The sequence below is a fragment of the Staurois parvus genome, unplaced genomic scaffold (genome assembly GCF_062004578.1).
Source record: "Staurois parvus isolate SC_StPar_1 unplaced genomic scaffold, SC_StPar_1.0 ptg001242l, whole genome shotgun sequence".
Taxonomy (NCBI): Eukaryota; Metazoa; Chordata; class Amphibia; order Anura; family Ranidae; genus Staurois; species Staurois parvus.
The window spans coordinates 167,076-186,269 of record NW_028319038.1 but is presented as its reverse complement, the minus strand read 5'-3'; the positions used below and the strand labels follow the sequence as shown (position 1 = coordinate 186,269).

At 45.9% G+C, this 19,194-nt stretch overlaps 1 protein-coding gene across 2 annotated transcripts in view; it reads left to right on the top strand.

The window, feature by feature from the left end:
- Positions 1-3,217: 3,217 nt before the first annotated feature.
- LOC149437931 (chymotrypsin-C-like) overlaps positions 3,218-19,194 on the top strand; it is a 47,284-nt gene continuing 31,307 nt past the window's right edge. For both annotated transcript variants that reach the window (XM_089660426.1, XM_089660425.1), the window contains exons 1-7: positions 3,218-3,281; positions 4,923-5,011; positions 8,504-8,604; positions 10,851-10,976; positions 13,498-13,634; positions 15,996-16,141; positions 16,548-16,700. In XM_089660426.1, coding sequence (XP_089516552.1) covers positions 3,242-3,281; positions 4,923-5,011; positions 8,504-8,604; positions 10,851-10,976; positions 13,498-13,634; positions 15,996-16,141; positions 16,548-16,700 — 792 coding nt within the window. In that variant the 5' untranslated portion in view covers positions 3,218-3,241. The remainder of the gene's footprint in view (positions 3,282-4,922; positions 5,012-8,503; positions 8,605-10,850; positions 10,977-13,497; positions 13,635-15,995; positions 16,142-16,547; positions 16,701-19,194) is intronic.

Below are 19,194 nucleotides of genomic sequence, written 5' to 3'. Positions count from 1 at the left end.
AATGGCTTCTATTCAAAACAGCTTACTGCTGCGATGCTGTGATTGGCCCACAGCTATCTTATGGTACCTGGCACCCTCTACCATGTGATTAGCTGTGAGTGAGTGAAAGTCAGTTAAAACAATTGGTTATAACCAGAGGCGGACTGACCATTTGGAAACTCGGCCCTGCCTGAGGGCCCGGGTTCAGTAGGGGGCCCCATGAGATGCCTCTGGTACCTTTTTCATGGGCTTTTTTGAGTTTGGGCAAGGACACAGGGGCCCCATGATCCCCTTTTGCCTGGGGGCCCCATGAGTTGTCAGTCTGCCCCTGGTTATAACAGTGACCATCACTGTAGCACTTATAAGCAATAAAAACTTTATTTCTGAAAAAGAAGGGAAGGGGGAAATTAGGAAAGCCGGAAAGTCCACAATAGTCAAGGAAGGGAAAAAGAAGGTGCAACCAGAGTATTCTGGAAGGGCCTATTTTCTTTTCTTGGTTTTTGCAGGAACTGATTTCTGTGAGTTGTGTAAGGGATAGATCCCTGTCAGTCATCCATTATTGTGTCCAAATTGGGGAAATTTCCCTTCACTTCCTATGTCAGTGACAACCGCGGTAAAGGTTTTACATACAACCAACCAACATGAGGACTGGTGGTACCCCCTTATCCACAGCCCTGCATACATTAGTATTCACTGTATAATTGGGGACAACTAACTAGTCCTTCCATAGTAGGAACTGATTTCTGAAAAAGAAGGGAAGGAGGAAATTAGGAAAGCCGAGAAGCCCACAATAGTCAAGGAAGAGAAAGAGAAGGTGCCACCAGAGTATTCTGGAAGGACCTATTTCCTTTTCTTGGTTTTTGCAGGAACTGATTTCTGTAAGTTTCTGTGAGTTGTGTAAGGGATAGACCCCTGTCAGTCATCCATTATTGTGTCCAAATTGGGGAAATTTCCCTTCACTTCCTGCGTAGGTGATGACCTCAATAAAGGTTTTACATACGACCAACCAACAGGAGGACTGGTGGTACCCCCTTATCCACAGCCCTGCATACATTGATATTCACTGTATAATTGGGAATAACCAACTAGTCCTTCCATAGTAGGAACTGATTTCTGAAAAAGAAGGGAAGGGGGAAATTAGAAAAGCTGGGAAGTCTACAATGGTCAAGGAAGGGAAAAAAGAGAAGGTGCCACCAGAGTATTCTGGAAGGGTGCTACCTGAAACACATAACAAAAACCAAGAAAAGAAATTAGACTTCACACCTCAGGTGTGCAGCCTATTTTCTTTTCTTGGTTTTTGCAGGAACTGATTTCTGTGAGTTGTGTAAGGGATAGACCCGTGTCAGTCATCCATTATTGTGTCCAAATTGGGGAAATTTCCCTTCACTTCCTGCGTCGGTGACAACCTCGTTAAAGGTTTTACTTACGACCAACCAACAGGAGGACTGGTGGTACCCCCTTATCCACGGCCCTGCATACATTAGTATTCACTGTAAAATTGGGGGCAACCAACTAGTCCTTCCATAGTAGGAACTGATTTCTAAAAAAGAAGGGAAGGGGGAAACACAACCAGCTAGTCCTTCCATGATAGAAACTGATATCTGAAAAAGAAGGGAAGGGGGAAATTAGGAAAGCCAGGAAGCCCACAATAGTCAAGGAAGGAAAAAAGAGAAGGTGCCACCAGAGTATTCTGGAAGGGTGCTACCTAAAACACACAGAAAATAGGCTACACACACCTCAGGTTTGCAGCCTATTTTCCTTTCTTGGTTTTTGCAGGAGCTGATTTTTGTGAGTTGTGTAAGGGATAGACCCGTGTCAATCACCCATTATTGTGTCCAAATTGGGGAAATTTCCCTTCACTTCCTGCGTCGGTGACAACCGCGGTAAAGGTTTTACCTACGAAAATAAAAGCATTGTAACTCTGTCAGTGTTAAATGGTTTGTCTCAATCCTCTAACAGCTACATCTGCAGTACAGCTTGTTCTATTAAAAAGTAACAACCTTACTGGCTAGTGAAAATTAAAAGAAAGAAAAGCCTAAAAAAAGAAAACAAATGTTGAATTGGTAAGATGCAATATTATACATTTTTGCTTCAGCATTTATTACTGCTTTGACTGCTAAGGATCAAATAATTAATTAATAAAAATGAACTACGATATTTGCTCATGCATTTAAAATAGTAATTACAAATAATACATTGAATACTAATGTATGCAGGGCCGTGGATAAGGGGGTACCACCAGTCATCCTGTATGGGGCCCAGCCCGGGGGGGGGGGGGGGCAGGCAGCTGGTTGAATCAGATATAGGCAGAGAGGGTGGCTTCTTCTTCTCTTCCTCCCATTGGCTTTCAGCTGCAGCAGAGAGAGCCACACAGGAGAACGGTTCCAGTAATTGCCCCCACTGCACCCATTCCCTCCCTGTGCACCATACGTTTCCCACTGCTGCCCAGGCGCTCCTATGTGCCCGCACCCCCACAGTGCTTCTGGCTCCCCTCCTCTCCTTTCCACCAGCATCCGCAAGCACACAATAGGATCCTTCAGGATTCATAGTGGGGAATGGGTCTGCTAATTGTCACATTTACCAGCCCCTTTCTTCCCTGAATGAACACAATGAGTGATCGGTAACAACTACTCACTGTGTTCATTCATAACTGAAGCATATTTTTTTTTTGGTGATGGGGCCCTGCCAGGTTTGCTGCATAGGGCCCCGTGGTTTCTAACAGCAGCCCTGAATGTATGGATCACTTAGCTTTGCAGAGCCAGCCTATAAAGAAGAGTGTAACTATCAACCACTAGGACGAGAGGGAGATATTTGGACTTGGATATTATGATGTGGCGCTTCGATTGTAAATCCAATCATTCCCTTCCTCACTCCTTATAAACTAAAAAAAAAAAAAAAAAGTTTGGCTGAAACTCCATCTTACGATTCTCCATAAAACAAATGTTCACCTTCAGCATCAATTTTTCAGATGTCCTTGATGTAAAAAAAAGCCCCTCTGGCTCACCTCAGGTGTATCTCGGATGTGGATGGCTCTTTGGCCCCTGTGGATATTGTGGGATTCATGCACCTGCTTTAACCTATAATCTATAAGTCGACAATCTTATCTTTTCAATGTATAATGACCTCTAGCCTTTTTCCATACCAGAAATTTGTACTGTTTCTATTGGTCACCATTATCGCACCTGATGAAGGTGGTCTCGTAGAATGAGATAGTTTGTGTATATAAGGCGTTGGATCAGTTATTCTGCAGGTCACCGACACAATGCTTCAACTCGTGGTGCTTGCAATCTGCCTTAGCTACGGTAAGTTGAAGACTCGTCCTTGTGCCTTTTTTTGAGAACTCTGTTACATAACACAACTGCCCTACTAGATGCTATTAACATCAGAGACATTTGAAGTTGAATGCTACGGTGCTACGGGAAGGGTTTAGTCAGATGCAGCCTGTACATTTCGGTGGTGGGATTACCAATTGGCCAAATCTTGATGCTGGGATTAACAATTGGCTAAATCTTGGTGGTGGGATTACCAATTGGCTAAATCTTGGTGGTGGGATTAACAATTGGCTAAATCTTGATGGTGGGATTACCAATTGGCTAAATCTTGATGGTGGGAATGTCAGTTAGCTAAATCTTGGTGGTGGGATTTCCATCTGGCTAAATCTTGGTGGTGGGATTTCCATCTGGCTAAATCTTGGCGGTGGGTGTGCCAATTGGCTAAATCTTGATGATGGGATTACCAATTGGCTAGTCTTGGCGGTGGGATTTCCAATTCGCTAAATCTTGATGGTGAGATTAACAATTGGCTAAATCTTGGTGGTGGGATTGCCAATTGGTTAAATCTTGATGATGGGATTACCAGTTGGCTAGTCTTGGCAGTGGGATTTCTAATTGGCTAAATCTTGATGGTGGGATTGCCAATTGGCTAAATCTTGATGGTAGGAATGCCAGTTAGCTAAATCTTGGTGGTGGGATTTTCAACTGGCTAAATCTTGATGGTGTGATTACCAGTTGTCTAAATCTTGATGATGGGATTACCAACTGGTTAGTCATGGTGGTGGCATTTCCAATTGGCTAAATCTTGATGGTGGGATTAACAGTTGGCTAAATCTTGGTGGTGGTATTCCAAATTGGCTAAATCTTGATGGTGGGAATGCCAGTTAGCTAAATCTTGGCGCTGGGATTACCATCTGGCTATATCTTAATGGTGGGATTACCAATTGGCTAAATCTTGACGGAGTAATTACCAATTGGCTAAATTATGTCCGTGGCATTTCTAGTTGGCTAAATCTTGCCTGGGGAATTTCCAATTGGCTAAATCTTGATGGTGGGATTACCAATAAACTAAAACCTGATGGCGGGATTACCAAGTGGCTAAATCTTGATGGTGGGATTACAGGTTGGCTAAATCTTGGTGGGGAGATTACCAATTGGCTAAATCTTGGCAGTGAGATTACCAATTGGCTAAATCTTGGCAATGAGATTACCAATTGGCTAAATCTTGGCAGTGGGATCACCAATAAATGGGTCATCCTGAGTCTGCTATGTTTTTATCTTTTGGTGCGTTTAGGAGAATGAAACTCCACTCTAGTCATATTGTATTGTTTTTAAATCCATGTGTAGCCCCACTGCCAGCCACCATTCTGCTACAACTGATAACCTTCAAGAACAATCAATCTCACGTTTTTTATTTTTTTTCATCACCGACCACCACACTGGGCTTTGGTTTTTACAGTAACATAAAAAAGCCATGATGAGATAGTCCATACCAGCAAATCAGAAATGTTTGTTCTTTTTCTTTATATTGGTTTTAAAAAAAGAAAGTGGAAAGCTGGGAAAAAAATGTTGACAGAGCTTGAGTAGTTTAAATAGTTTTTTTTCTTTAGATGCCTTCTTTATTATATTGTGTTTATTATATTTTTTTTAATACTTTGTTTCTCTCTGTAGCCTACAGCTGTGGCGTGCCCGCTATACCGCCCAACGTTGGCAGGGTAGTTAACGGCGAGGATGCAAGACCACACAGCTGGCCATGGCAGGTATGCTAAATGAAGTGTATTTCAAAAAGCTAAAAAATCACTTCCAGCTAAGTTCTCTCTTGAAATATATCCTTCTATAATGCTTTGCGGAACTCCTTAGTACTTTCTGAAAGGCTGTTGGAGATAGGCAGTTGTACTGTAGCGAAAAAGGGAGGAGCTCAGACAATAACGTTTTTCAGATGGTTATAAAGAGATGAAATGCAACAATTTCTGAATCAACTGAGAGAGAGAGAGAGACACACAAACACACACATTTCCACTTAGTTGATCAAATCATTATAATACATTAAATATTATTTAGCAGAAAATCACCTAAAACCAATAAATGCAGGAAACTGGTTAAAGCTATGCATACAATGATTAATAATGGGCCATCCCCTTACTACGTGTATGTAAATATCAGATAGGAAAGTAATGGATAAATCATTGAACATGTTGGAAATTTTTAGTTTGTTCATAGCCAGTCAAGGGTAATGCATAGCGATGTCTACTGACATCTGTATATTGAAATAATGCTGTGCAGATAGCAAGAAAAGGATTACAAGGAACTTAATATCTTATTGTTAATGTGTACTACTGATAAAAATACCTAAACACTCTCTTCTCTAGTCTCTCAGCTTATTCCCTTAAAAAAAACAGTAGGATGGATGTTTGAAGAGTGCAAATAATCTGTTTTTGCTGACTGTGTCCCTGCCTTGATACATTTGTATGCTTTTAAAATATCCCAATAGTATATCCAGGCACATCAAGTAAGTTTTTCAGCATGACCTTTGACTTTCTTCCTTTCTCTTGTTGTCCTTTGAGGGCTGTAATGGGGTCAACAGTCACCCCAAGTTCCAGTGTTCTCCTATTGTGCCCTTTGAGGGCTGTAATGGGGTCAACAGTCACCCCAAGTTCAAGTGTTCTATTGTGTCCTTTGAGGGCTGTAATGGGGTCAACAGTCACCCCAAGTTCCAATTGTTGCCTATTGTGTCCTTTGATGGCTGTAATGGGGTCAACAGTCACCCCAAGTTCCAATGTTCTCCTATTGTGTCCTTTGAGGGCTGTAATGAGGTCAACAGTCACCCCAAGTTCCAATTGTTGCCTATTGTGTCCTTTGATGGCTGTAATGGGGCCAACAGTCACCCCAAGTTCCAGTGTTTTCCTAGTGTGTCCTTTGAGGGCTGTAATGGGGTCAACAGTCACCCCAAGTTCCAATTTTGCATATTGTGTCCTTTGATGGCTGTAATGAGGTCAACAGTCACCCCAAGTTCCAGTGTTCTCCTATTGTGTTAAATTGAACCTCTCCAAAACCGAGTTTCTTGTCTTCCCCCCAGCCCGGACACCACCCCCCATTGATTTCTCCGTCACGTCCAACAACGCTAACATCAAACACGCCCTGCAGGCCAGAGTACTGGGTGTCATTCTGGACTCCAACCTATCCTTCCAGCCCCAAGTCCAATCTTTAACAAACTCGTGCAGACTCCACCTCCGCAACATCGCCAAAATCCGCATGTTCCTAACCCCAGAAACCACTAAACAGCTCATCCACTCCCTCATCATATCACGACTCGACTACTGCAACTCCCTCCTCACTGGCCTGCCTCGCCGCTGGCTATCCCCGCTTCAGTCCATCCTGAATACGGCTGCCAGACTCATTCACCTTTCCAACCGCTCCGTCTCCGCCACCCCCCTCTGCCAATCCCTCCACTGGCTTCCAATTGCGCAACGGATCAAATTCAAAATCCTAACGCTGACGTACAAAGCTGTCCACCATACTGCCCCTAACTACATCACTGACCTAATATCTAAGTACCGCCCAGCACGCACACTCCGCTCCTCACAAGACCTCCTTCTCTCTAGTTCCCTGGTCTCCTCCTCCCATGCCCGCCTCCAGGACTTCTCCAGGGTGTCACCCATCCTCTGGAACTCCCTGCCCCAACCCATCAGATTATCACCTACTCTCCTCTCCTTTAGGCGCACCCTGAAAACCCATCTCTTCAGGGAAGCCTACCCCACCCCCTGCTAACTTGCTGACCTCCTCCACTCTTCCTACCACTCCATCCCCCACAGCTATCTCCTCCTGTGCCACCACCCCCTCCCTCCTAGATTGTAAGCTCGAAAGAGCAGGGCCCTCGATCCCCTCATGTTTTGCATTGTATTGGTATTGTTCTGTCACATGTTCTGTCCCCCTTTGTAATGTACAGCTCTGAGCAAACTATTGACGCTTTATAAATACTGTATAATAATAATAATAATATTGTGTCCTTTGAGGGCTGTAATGGGGCCAACAGTCAACCCAAGTCCCAGTTTTCTATTGTGTCCTTTGAGGGCTGTAATGGGGTCATCACCCCAAGTTCCAGTGTTCTCCTATTCTGTCCTTTGGGGGCTGTAATGGGGTCAACAGTCACCCCAAGTCCCAGTGTTCTATTTTGTCCTTTGAGGGCTGAATTGGGGTCAACAGTCATCCCAAGTTACAATTTTCTCCTATTGTATCCTTTAATGGCTGTAACAGGGTCAACAGTTACTCCAAGTTCCAGTTTTCCTCTATTATATCCCTAGAGAGCTGTAATGGGGTCAACAGTCATCCCAAGTTCCAATTGTCTCCTCTGACCAAGTTCTCTCTGCATATATAGTTTTATGAAAGCATTTATGGTATTCTCTGAGATGTGCATGTTCCCTAGGCTAATTTACAAGTTCAAAGGCAATCTCTGGCTCAGTAAAAGTCATGAGATTCTGAAAAAAATAAAGTTTGTTGGTATTCACTACCATTCAAAATGACATTTACCTAGAAGCACCCTCTCTCCTTTTTGGAGAACATTAATTACATTTCTAGAATAACCTGAAAGCCTCCTACTCAGAGGCGTCTCCAGGGTTGGTGTCACACGGTGCTGTAACACTTGGTGACACCCCCTCCGATGATCCCCGCAGAATGGATCAGATCTGCGGATTGAGCATAATGGATCGGACTCCAATCCATTATGCTCCCCAATCCGCAGATCCCATCCATCCTGCGGGGATCGTCTGCTTTCTTTCCAACTTACCTTTTCTTGGAGCGGGTCCGGTGTCTCCCCGTATAGGATGCATGCCGACGATCCCCGCAGGATGGTTTGGATCTGCAGATTGGGGAGCATAATAGATCGGAGTTCGATCCATTATGCTCCCCATCCGCAGATCCGAACCATCCTGCGGGGATCGTCGGCATGCAACCTATACGGGGTGACACCGGACCCACTCCACAAAAAGGTAATTTGGAAAGAAAGCCAACAATCCCTGCAGGATGGATGGGATCATCGGCTTGCTTTACAACTTACCTTTTTTCGTGGAGCAGGTCTGGTGTCACCCCGTGCGGTCGGTGTTACCCGGTGCGAGCCGCACCCCCCTGCACCTGCCTTGAGACGCCACTGCTTCTACTTAATATGCCACGGAAGTCACCTTTTACATATCAGCGCCAGGCTGACATATAGGATTTTTCACAACTGTAATGAATTCAATCTTTCTTGTCTCCTTTAGATCTCCCTGCAGTACCAGGGATCCAGCGGCGCCTGGGGACACACCTGTGGAGGCACCCTGATCTCTGACACCTGGGTCCTGACCGCCGCCCATTGTATCAGGTGACTCTCAGATGCTGAAAATAAAAGTATTAATCCCAAAAACTAGAATAAACCTTTTCAATTTTTTAGAACATGCGATTCATTTTCTGTAACTGCCTCCCTTTATTAACAATAGAAAAGAGGAAAACTTCAGTATGTTAAAAAAAAGACAATATACAGTACAGTGAGGAACAGAAGTATTTGAACACCCTGCGATTTTGCAAGTTCCCCCACTTAGAAATCATGGAGGGGTCTGAAATTCACATTGTAGGGGCATTCCCACTCAGAGACAGAATTAAAAAAAAAATTCAGGAAATCTCATTGTATGATTTTTAAAGAATTTATTTGACTTGCACTAAGTATGAACATAAGTATTTGAACACCTAAGAAACAGCAAGAATTCTGGCTCACAAAGACCTGTTACTGCGCCTTTAAAAAGTCCACCTCTACTCCACTCATTCATCTAACTTAGTAGCACCTGTCTGAGCTCTTTAAAGACACCTGTCCACCCCACAGTCAGTCAGACGCCAACTACTACCATGGGCAAGACCAAAGAAATGTCAAAAGACACCAGAGACAAAATTTTGGACCTCCACAAGGCTGGAAAGGGCTACGGGCCAATTGCCAAGCAGCTTGGTGAAAATAGATCAACTGTTGGAGCAATTGTTAGAAAATGGAAGAGGCTAAAGACGACTGTAAGTCTCCCTCAGACTGGGGCTCCATGCAAGATCTCACCTCGTGGGGTATCACTGATGATAAGAAAGGTGGGGAATCAGCCCAGAACTACAAGGGAGGAGCTGGTCAATGACATGAAGAGAGCTGGGACCAGTTTCAAAGGTCATTGTCGGTATAACACTACGCCGTCATGGTTTCCAGTCATGCATTGCACGGAAGGTTCCCCTGCTCAAGTCATCACATGTCCAGGCCCGTCTGAGGTTTGCCAATGACCATCTGGATGATCCAGAGGAGGCATGGGAGAAAGTCATGTGGTCAGATGAGACCGAAATAGAACTTTTTGGTCTAAACTTCACTTGTCGTGTTTGGAGGAAAAAGAAGGATGAGTTGCATCCCAAGAACACCATCCCTACTGTGAAGCATGGGGGTGGTAACATCATGCTTTGGGGGTGCTTTTCTGCGAAGGGGGACAGGACGACTGCACTGTATTAAGGAGAGGATGAATGGGGCCACTTATTGTGAGATTTTGAGCAACAACCTCCTTCCCTCAGTCAGGGCATTGAAGATGGGTCGTGGCTGGGTCTTCCAACATGACAACGACCCGAAGCACACAGCCAGGAGAACCAAGGAGTGGCTCCGTAAGAAGCATATCAAGGTTCTGGAGTGGCCTAGCCAGTCTCCACACCTAAATCCAATAGAACATCTTTGGAGGGAGCTGAAACTCCGTGTTGCTCAGCGACAGCCCCGAAACCTGACAGATCTGGAGGAGATCGGTGTGGAGGAGGGGCCAAAATCCCTGTTGCAGTGCAAACCTGGTCAGGACTACAGGAAACGTCTGACCTCTGGAATTGCAGACAAAGGCTTCTGTACCAAATATTAACACGGATCTTCTCAGGGGTTCAAATACTTCTGTTCAGCCGTGCGAGACAAATACATTGTTTACAAATCATACAATGGGATTTCCTGAACTTTTTTTTTCAAATTCTGTTTCTCAGAGTGGGAATGCCCCTCCAATGTGAATTTCAGACCCCTCCATGATGGAGAAGTGGGAGAATTTGTAAAATTGCTGGGTGTTCAAATACTTCTGTTCCTCACTGTATATAGAACTGCTATGCAAGTTAAATGTAATATCTAAAACATTCCTTGCATCCATGGCAATTTGGGGACCTGTGCCCTGTCTGGCACACTGGACTCATTTTAATGGTATGTCGTGGAAAGTACAGCTCAGTGCAACATCAAATGCCATGCAGGTAATTAGGGAGAGTGTTCTCGTCTGCTAATCGTTGTCCATGTAACACCTCAGGCTAAGGCAGGGGTAGGCAACCTGCGGCTCTCCAGCTGCTGCAGGACTACAAGTTCCATCATGCCTCTGCAAGTCATAGCTGTAACTGTCAATTTTGCAATGTCTCATGGGAAATGTAGTTCCACAACAGCTAGAGAGCCGCAGGTTGCCTACCCCTGGTCTAAGGAAACTGTAGAGTCCTATCAGGAAATAAAAGATGAAGACGTCAAGGGAGGCCCTAGGTTGGGTAACACCAATGCACAAATTCACCTCCAAAGCACTCATCCGATTTCACTTGTGTTTTGTTCAGCTCTGCGAATACGTACAGGGTTTATCTGGGCAAAGAAAACCTGCAGATTCCAGATGAAGAAGGTTCTATTGCCATTTCCCCTGAGAAGATCATTGTCCACGAAAGATGGAACTCTTTATTCATCCTGTGAGTATGACTTGACTTCGGAATACACAATCTGTGATGGCAGCATCCACGTATTTCTCACCTATGCTCACTCTGGTGTGGTTAGGTGTTGATGGTCCTGGTCTTCAGCCCCAGCTAAACCCGTGACCCCAACACTAACCATTCCTGGTCTTCATTCCAAGCTAGACTTGAGACCTCAACATCCATATCACACTGGAGAACCTTTCTGATTGGATATCTGGAGAAACATATAGTTGTAAAGATCACAAAAGAGCATCCTCAGCTTCCCTTTAGAGCGGGGGTCTCCAAACCTTCTAAACAAAGGGCCAGTTTACTGTTCTTCAGACTTTAGGGGGGGGTGTACTGTAGCCAGTGGGAGTAGAAATAAAGATGGAACTTTTTTTTCATCCTGTGAGTATGACTTGACTTCGGAATACACAATCTGTGATGGCAGCATCCATGTATTTCTCACCTATGCTCACTCTGGTGTGGTTAGGTGCAGGGGTGGACTGACCATTCGGGTACTCGGGCACTGCCCAGGGCCTGGGGTAAGTAGGGGGCCCCATGAGATGCCCCTGGTACCTTTCATAGGCTTTTTTGGGAGTGGTTTGAGTGTGGGCAAGGACACAGGGGCCCCATGAGTTGTCAGTCCGCTCCTGGTTAGGTGTTGATGGTCCTGGTCTTCAGCCCCAGCTAGACCTGTGACCCCAACACTAACCATTCCTGTAATACTATCCTAAAACTTAATAATAATCATAATACTAACCTATCAAGTAACCCCAATCTGTGATGGGCTTCATTTACGTATGTCTCACCTATGCTCACTCTGGTGTGGTTAGGTGTTGATGGTCCTTGTCTTCAGTCCCAGCTAGACCTGTGACCCCAACACTAACCATTCCTGTAATCCTAATACTATCCTAATACTTAATAATAATCCTAATACTAACCTATCAAGTAACCCCAATCTGTGATGGGCCACATTTAAGTATTTCTCCCCTGTGCTCACTCTGGTGTGGCTAAGTGTTGATGGTCCTTGTCTTCAGTCCCAGCTAGACTTGTGACCTCAATGCGCATATCACACTGGAGAACCTTCCACTTTGCCTTGGTAATCCCTCTCTTGCTGGCCCCAAATGTTGAGGAACCTAGCTCGCTAGCACCAGGGCAGGGAGGGAGCGTCATCTCACTGGCCCTGCTACTGAGAACAATTCTATATAGAGAGGCAGGAAGACTCTTAGTGACCCTAAGGTTGGCAAATTGTCACCCAAGTTTGTCCACGTGAGATGGCCCTACCACCAACCTTCCCGTTAGCACTAAGGCTAAGTATTTGTAACCCGCAAACTACCCTTTAATCTAGTCCTCTCTGTAATCCTAACGCTAGTCATCCCTGGATCCCTAACAGTAACCCTCCTTGTAATTTCAATACTAATTCTGCCTGTTAACCTAACCTTCCATGCAACCCTCATACAAATGCTCTCCGTAACCTTAACACTAAGCCTTGCTGTATCCCTAACACTAACCCTCCCTGTAAATCTAACCCTAACCTTCCCTGTAACCCCAATACTAACCCTCCCTGTAACCCTAACACTAACTCTCCCTGTAACACTAATACTAACCTTCCCTGTAACCCCAACACTAACCCTCCCTGTAACCCCTGTAACCCTAACACCAATTCATCCGTAACCATACAAAACCCACCCTGTAACCCTAACACCAACCCACCTGTAACCCTAACACTAACCCTCCCTGGAAATCTAACCCTAACCTTCACTGTAACCCCAACACTAACCCTCCCTGTAACCCTAACACCAATTCATCCATAACCATAAAAAACCCACCATGTAACCCTAACACCAACCCACCTGTAACCCTAACACTAACCCTCCCTGTAAATCTAACCCTAACCTTCCCTGTAACCCCAACACTAACCCTTCCCTGTAACCCTAACACCAATTTATCCGTAACCATAAAAAACCCACCCTGTAACCCTAACACTAACCCTCCCTGTAAATCTAACCCTGACCTTCACTGTAACCCCAACACTAATCCTCCCTGTAACCCTGACACTAACCCTCCCTGTAGCCCCTACACTAACCTTCCCTGTAACCCCAACACTGACCCTCCCTGTAACCCCTACACTAACCCTCCCTGTAACCCCAACACTAACCCTCCCTGTAACCCCAACACTGACCCTCCCTGTAACCCCAAAACTAACCCTTCCCTGTAACCCCAACACTAACTCTCCCAGTAACACTAATACTAACCCTCCCTGTAACCCCAACAATAAATCCTAAATCTAACCCTAACACTAATCCTCTCTATATACTTCCCCCTGGTCACCCCTGGTTTGCAAACTTAATTCTCCCATGGCGGATTCCTTCATTCTGAACATTACTGCAAAGCAAAATATCACCTGAAAGGGCCCGCCGACTGATATCAGTGATTTCCAGTACTGCACGGATTCGCGACGTATGCTTTTATTGGGTCCCATTTTCAGCTGTAAACCCGCAATAGCCGTGTAACTGATGTATTTGTGTTCTTTCAGCAACGACATCGCCCTGATCAAGCTGTCCCAACCCGCACCACTCGGCGTCACCATTCAGCCCGCCTGCCTGCCCCCTGCTGGCGTCCTCCTGGAAAATAATTCAGACAGTTTTGTGACTGGATGGGGTCGTCTGTACAGTAAGCCATGAGTTCACCTTTAAATAAGAATTTGAATTAATGGTGATGGTTCTGGTATGTAAAGTGACCTCGTCAGCCATTAAAAGTCCTTCCTAATGAAGGCAGCACAAAGTGCCTGAGGATACTTTTGTTGAAACACATCCAAAGGCACATTCTACCTTTTATTTTTGGATGGTGTCTATAGCTTGGTATCCTTGTCTCTGGTACAGAAAGTGACAGGAAATCTAAAATTTTACATCTATCACTGAAATAGAGGGGAGATCTTCTGATGAGGACACCTCTTCCAGTGACTCCTGTCTAGGAGAGGATTTCCCTTCACTTTGTAGAGAGTTATGGCCGCAGAGCAGGAAGAGAGGGTAAGTCTCCTCAAAGGAACACTTACAGGAAATGCCCCCCCCCCTTTATAAACTAAAAAAAAAGTTTAAGTTTTAGAGCTTCTTTAACAAGAATACTGTATCTTGTCCCTGTGGCACTTTGAACCAATAGCTTAACTTCCCTATCTTCATTTGGCCTGTCCATAACCCAAAACCAGTCCCTGTGCCTTGCCCTTCCTTCCCTCCTTCCTTCCTTCCTTCCTTCCCTCCTTCCCGTCCTCCTTCCTTCCTTCCTTCCTTCCTTCCTTCCTTCCTTCCTTCCTTCCTTCCTTCCTTCCTTCCATCCTTCCTTCCTTCCTTCCCTCCTTCCCTCCCTCCTTCTTTCCTTCCTTCCTTCCTTCCTTCTTCCCCTTCCTTCCTTCCTTCTTCCCCTTCCTTCCTTCCTTCCTTCCTTCCTTTCTTCCCTCCCTCCCTCCCTCCCTCCCTCCCTCCCTTCCTTCCTTCCTTCCCTCCCTCCTTCTTTCCTTCCTTCCTTCCTTCCTTCCTTCCTTCCTTCCTTCCTTCCTTCCTTCCTTCCTTCCTTCCTTCCTTCCTTCCTTCCTTCCTTCCTTCCCTTTTCTATATGCCCTCTATTTCCTTCTATTCTCTGCTTCCTTTCTTCTTTCCTTCATTTTTTTTTTCCTTCTTTCCAATTTGTTTCTATTCTTTTCTTCCTTCCTTTCTTACATTTCCTTACTCCTTTTTTCATTTCTTCCAGTTTATTTGTATTCTTATTTCTTTCTTCGATTTCCTTTCTATTTATTGCTTCATTCCTTCTTTCCTTCCCTGCATCCATTTCTATTCTATTCTTTCCTTCCTTCCATTTCCTTTCTATTTTTCCTTCCTTTCTTCTATTTCATGTCTAATCTTTTCTTCCTTCCCTTTGTTTCCTTTCTATTCATTCTTTCCTTCCTTTCTTACATTTCCCTCCTGTTTTTTTTTCTTCATTAATTCTTTGCTTTCTTTCTTCTTTCCTTTTCTTTCATTTATATTCTTTGCTTCCTTCCTTCCTTTTATTCCTTGCATTTCCTCTCCTCTCTTCTTGTTTTTCCTTTTCCTTTCCATATTTTTTCTATCCTTTCTTACATTTTCTTCCTCTCTTTTTCATTCCTTCCTTCCTATTCTATACTATTCCATATCTATTCTTTCCTTCTCCTTCTTTTCATTTTCCCTTTCCTTTTCCATTTCCTTCTCCTCCTCTTTTTCTCTTCTCTTCTCCTTCTCCTCCTTCTCCTTCTCTTCTCCTCCTCTTCCCTTCTCCTCCTCTTCCTCTTTCTCTTCTTCCTCTTTCTCTTCTCTTTCTCTTCTCTTCCTCTTCCTCTTCTCTTTCTCTTCTTTCTCTTCTCTTTCTCTTCTCTTCCTCTTCCTCTTCTCTTCTCATTTCATCTCATCTCATCTCTTTTCCTCCTCTTCCCTTCTCCTCCTCTTCCTCTTCTTCCTCTTTCTCTTCTCTTCCTCTTTCTCTTCTCTTTCTCTTCCTCTTCCTCTTCTCTTTCTCCTTCTCTTTCTCCTTCTCTTTCTCCTTCTCTTTCTCTTCTCTTTCTCTTCTTCCTCTTTCTCTTCTCTTCTCTTCTCTTCCTCTTCCTCTTCTCTTTCTCTTCCTCTTCTCTTCCTCTTCTCTTTCTCTTCCTCTTCTCTTCCTCTTCTCTTCCTCTTCTCTTTCTCTTCCTCTTCTCTTCCTCTTCTCTTCCTCTTCTCTTTCTCTTCCTCTTCTCTTCCTCTTCCTCTTCCTCTTCTCTTCTCATCTCCTCCTCTTCTCTTCTCCTCCTCTTCTTCATTTGCTTCCTTTCTTCCTCTTCCCCTTCCAACTCTTCCCCAATTTAAGAATAATTTGGATGCAGCTATCCTTTGAAATTCACCTTCCACAGAGACGGCTTTGTCAGTCTTACCCCCCCCCCCCCCCCCATAGTCAGTAGCTCCTCTTGAATTGATTGGTTGAACTTGCAGTTATCAGTAGCGGTGCCCACACTCTCCCTGATCCGTTGTCATTGTGTCCTTTGTGTTTCAGCTGGCGGACCCATCGCTGATCTTCTCCAGCAGGCTCTCCTCCCAGTGGTGGATTACGCTACCTGCTCCAGGTCTGACTGGTGGGGCTGGCAGGTCAGGGACACCATGATCTGCGGTGGTGGTGACGGCATTGTCTCTGCATGCAACGTAAGTCTCGGTCCTCCTTAGTTCATTGTAGGTTCCCAAATCTGAGATTCAGGTGTGCACCCCCAAGAGGGGAAAAAGTCAGTTCAGCCTTCCTCATTGGTTATGTGATTTTCATTGGGGAGGAGGGCCAACCTATCTGAACTTTAACCCTCTGCGCCTGCAGAGATCACATATTTAAATGCCTAAGCCTCATTGATTATATAAGCAGCACTGGAGCAAACCCAGAGCAGCATTTTCTCCAGCAAAAACACATTTTTATATCCCTCTTTCATGTTTTAATAAATCTGGAAAATAATATCCTACAGGGTTATAGACTCCGTGTCTCGTCAGTGAGATGTCTTTTTAAATCCAGTGCGTACAGTGGTCACTCTTTATCAGCGTCTAATGATCGCATTCTGCTCTGCAGGGTGATTCCGGCGGTCCCCTGAACGTTCAGTCCATCGAAGGACCCTGGCAAGTGCACGGCGTTGTCAGCTTCGGTTCCGGCATCAGCTGCAACTACGAGAAGAAGCCAACCGTCTTCACCAGAGTCTCCGCCTACATCGACTGGATCAATGATGTAAGACCCTCTGACAACAGGCAGCTCCTTGCACCCATGATTGGCTACCTGTGCTGCTTCCTCTGCTTGAATTGCTTGCATTAGGAAAAGGAGAAAGGATGTATTACTCAGTGCAAAGCCGCATTCATTTTTGTCTTTTATATCTGCCCAGAGTAAAACTTTACAAAATAATATACTAAAGGCCCGTTCACACCAGAAACGGCACATTTACCTCGTATTTTTGCATGTGCGGTGAAGTGCATTTGACACCCACTTTTATGCGCATTTCCATGCACTCGTGTTGCATTTTTTCCAAAGCTTTTCCAAGCATTTCCTTTAAGGTTGCTTCCATTTTCTTTTTTCTTTGGGCTTTTCTGTGCACTGCACTGCAATAGTGTGAACAACGCCCATAGGATAACCCCGGTTTAGGACTGTCTATGCAGTAGGAGTGCACTCAAAAAGGCATCTGGTGGGAATGGGCCCTGAGGTGTGATGGGAATGGGCCCTGAGGTCTGGTGGGAATGGGCCCTGCATCTGGTGGGAATGGGCCCTGAGGTCTGGTGGGAATTGGCCCTGAGGTCTGGTGGGAATTGGCCCTGAGGTCTGGTGGGAATTGGCCCTGAGGTCTGGTGAGAATGGGTCCTGAGGTCTGGTGGGAATGGGCCCTGCATCTGGTGGGAATGGGCCCTGAGGTCTGGTGGGAATTGGCCCTGAGGTCTGGTGAGAATGGACCTTGCATCTGGTGGGAATGGGCCCTGAGGTCTGGTGAGAATGGGCCCTGAGGTCTGGTGAGGATTGGCCCTGCATCTGGTGGGAATGGGCCCTGAGGTCTGGGGGGAATGGGCCCTGCATCTGGTGGGAATGGGCCCTGAGGTCTGGTAGGAATGGGCCCTGCATCTGGTGGGAATGTGCCCTGCATCTGTTGGGAATGGGCCCTGAGGTCTGGTTGGAATGGGCCCTGAGGTCTGGTGGGAATGGGCCCTGCATCTGGTGGGAATGGGCCCTGAGGTCTGGTGGGAATGGGCCCTGCATCTGGTGGGAATGGGCCCTGAGGTCTGGTGGGAATGGGCCCTGCATCTGGTGGGAATGGGCCCTGAGGTCTGGTGGGAATGGGCCCTTCATCTGGTGGGAATGGGCCCTGAGGTCTGGTGGGAATGGGCCCTGCATCTGGTGGGAATAGGCCCTGCATCTGGTGGGAATGGGCCCTGAGGTCTGGTGGGAATGGGCCCTTCATCTGGTGGGAATGGGCCCTGAGGTCTGGTGGGAATGGGCCCTGCATCTGGTGGGAATAGACCCTGCATCTGGTGGGAATGGGCCCTGAGGTCTGGTGGGAATGGGCCCTGCATCTGGTGGGAATGGGCCCTGAGGTCTGGTGGGAATGGGCCCTTCATCTGGTGGGAATGGGCCCTGAGGTCTGGTGGGAATGGGCCCTTCATCTGGTGGGAATGGGCCCTGAGGTCTGGTGGGAATGGGCCCTGCATCTGGTTGGGAATGGGCCCTGAGTTCTTGTCCTCTAATAAGGGGGTCATACATATAAATCTATGCCAACAAAATAATTCTGCATTGAGAAGGAAGCCGTGATTCTCCATTCTGATTGGATGTCTGGAGAAACATATACATTGCTAAGTTGAAAAGATCACAAAAGAGCATCCTCAGCTTCCCTTTAGAGTAGGGGGTCTCCAAACCTTCTAAACAAAGGGCCAGTTTACTGTTCTTCAGACTTTAGGGGGGCCAAACTGTAGTTAGTGGAATTAGAAATTTTCCTGGCATCAGTGAGAGTATACATTGTATCTTATTAGGGGGAGCAATAGCACCCAGTTGTTGGTATTAGTGGAAGGAATAGTGCCCCATCATTGGTGTCAGTGGGAGGAATAGTGCCCCATCATTGGTATCAGTGGGAGGAATAGTGCCCCATCATTGGTGTCAGTGGGAGGAATAGTGTCCCATCATTGGTGTCAGTGGGAGGTATAGTGCCCCATCATTGGTGTCAGTGGGAGGAATAGTGCCCCATCATTGGTGTCAGTGGGAGGAATAGTGCCCCATCATTGGTGCCAGTGGGAGGAATAGTGCCCCATCATTGGTATCAGTGGGAGGAATAGTGCCCCATCATTGGTGTCAGTGGGAGGAATAGTGCCCCATCATTGGTATTAGTGGGAGGACTAGTGCCCCATCATTGGTGTCAGTGGGAGGAAAAGTGCCCCATCATTGGTGTCAGCGGGAGGAATAGTGCCCCATCATTGGTATCAGTGGGAGGAATGGTGCCCCATCATTGGTGTCAGAGGGAGGAATAGTGCCCCATCATTGGTATCAGTGGGAGGAATAGTGCCCCATCATTGGTGTCAGTGGGAGGAATAGTGCCCCATCATTGGTGTCAGTGGGAGGAATAGTGCCCCATCATTGGTGACAGTGGGAGGAATAGTGTCCCATCATTGGTGTCAGTGGGAGGAATAGTGTCCCATCATTGGTGTCAGTGGGAGGAATAGTGTCCCATTGTTGGTATCAGTGGGAAGAATAG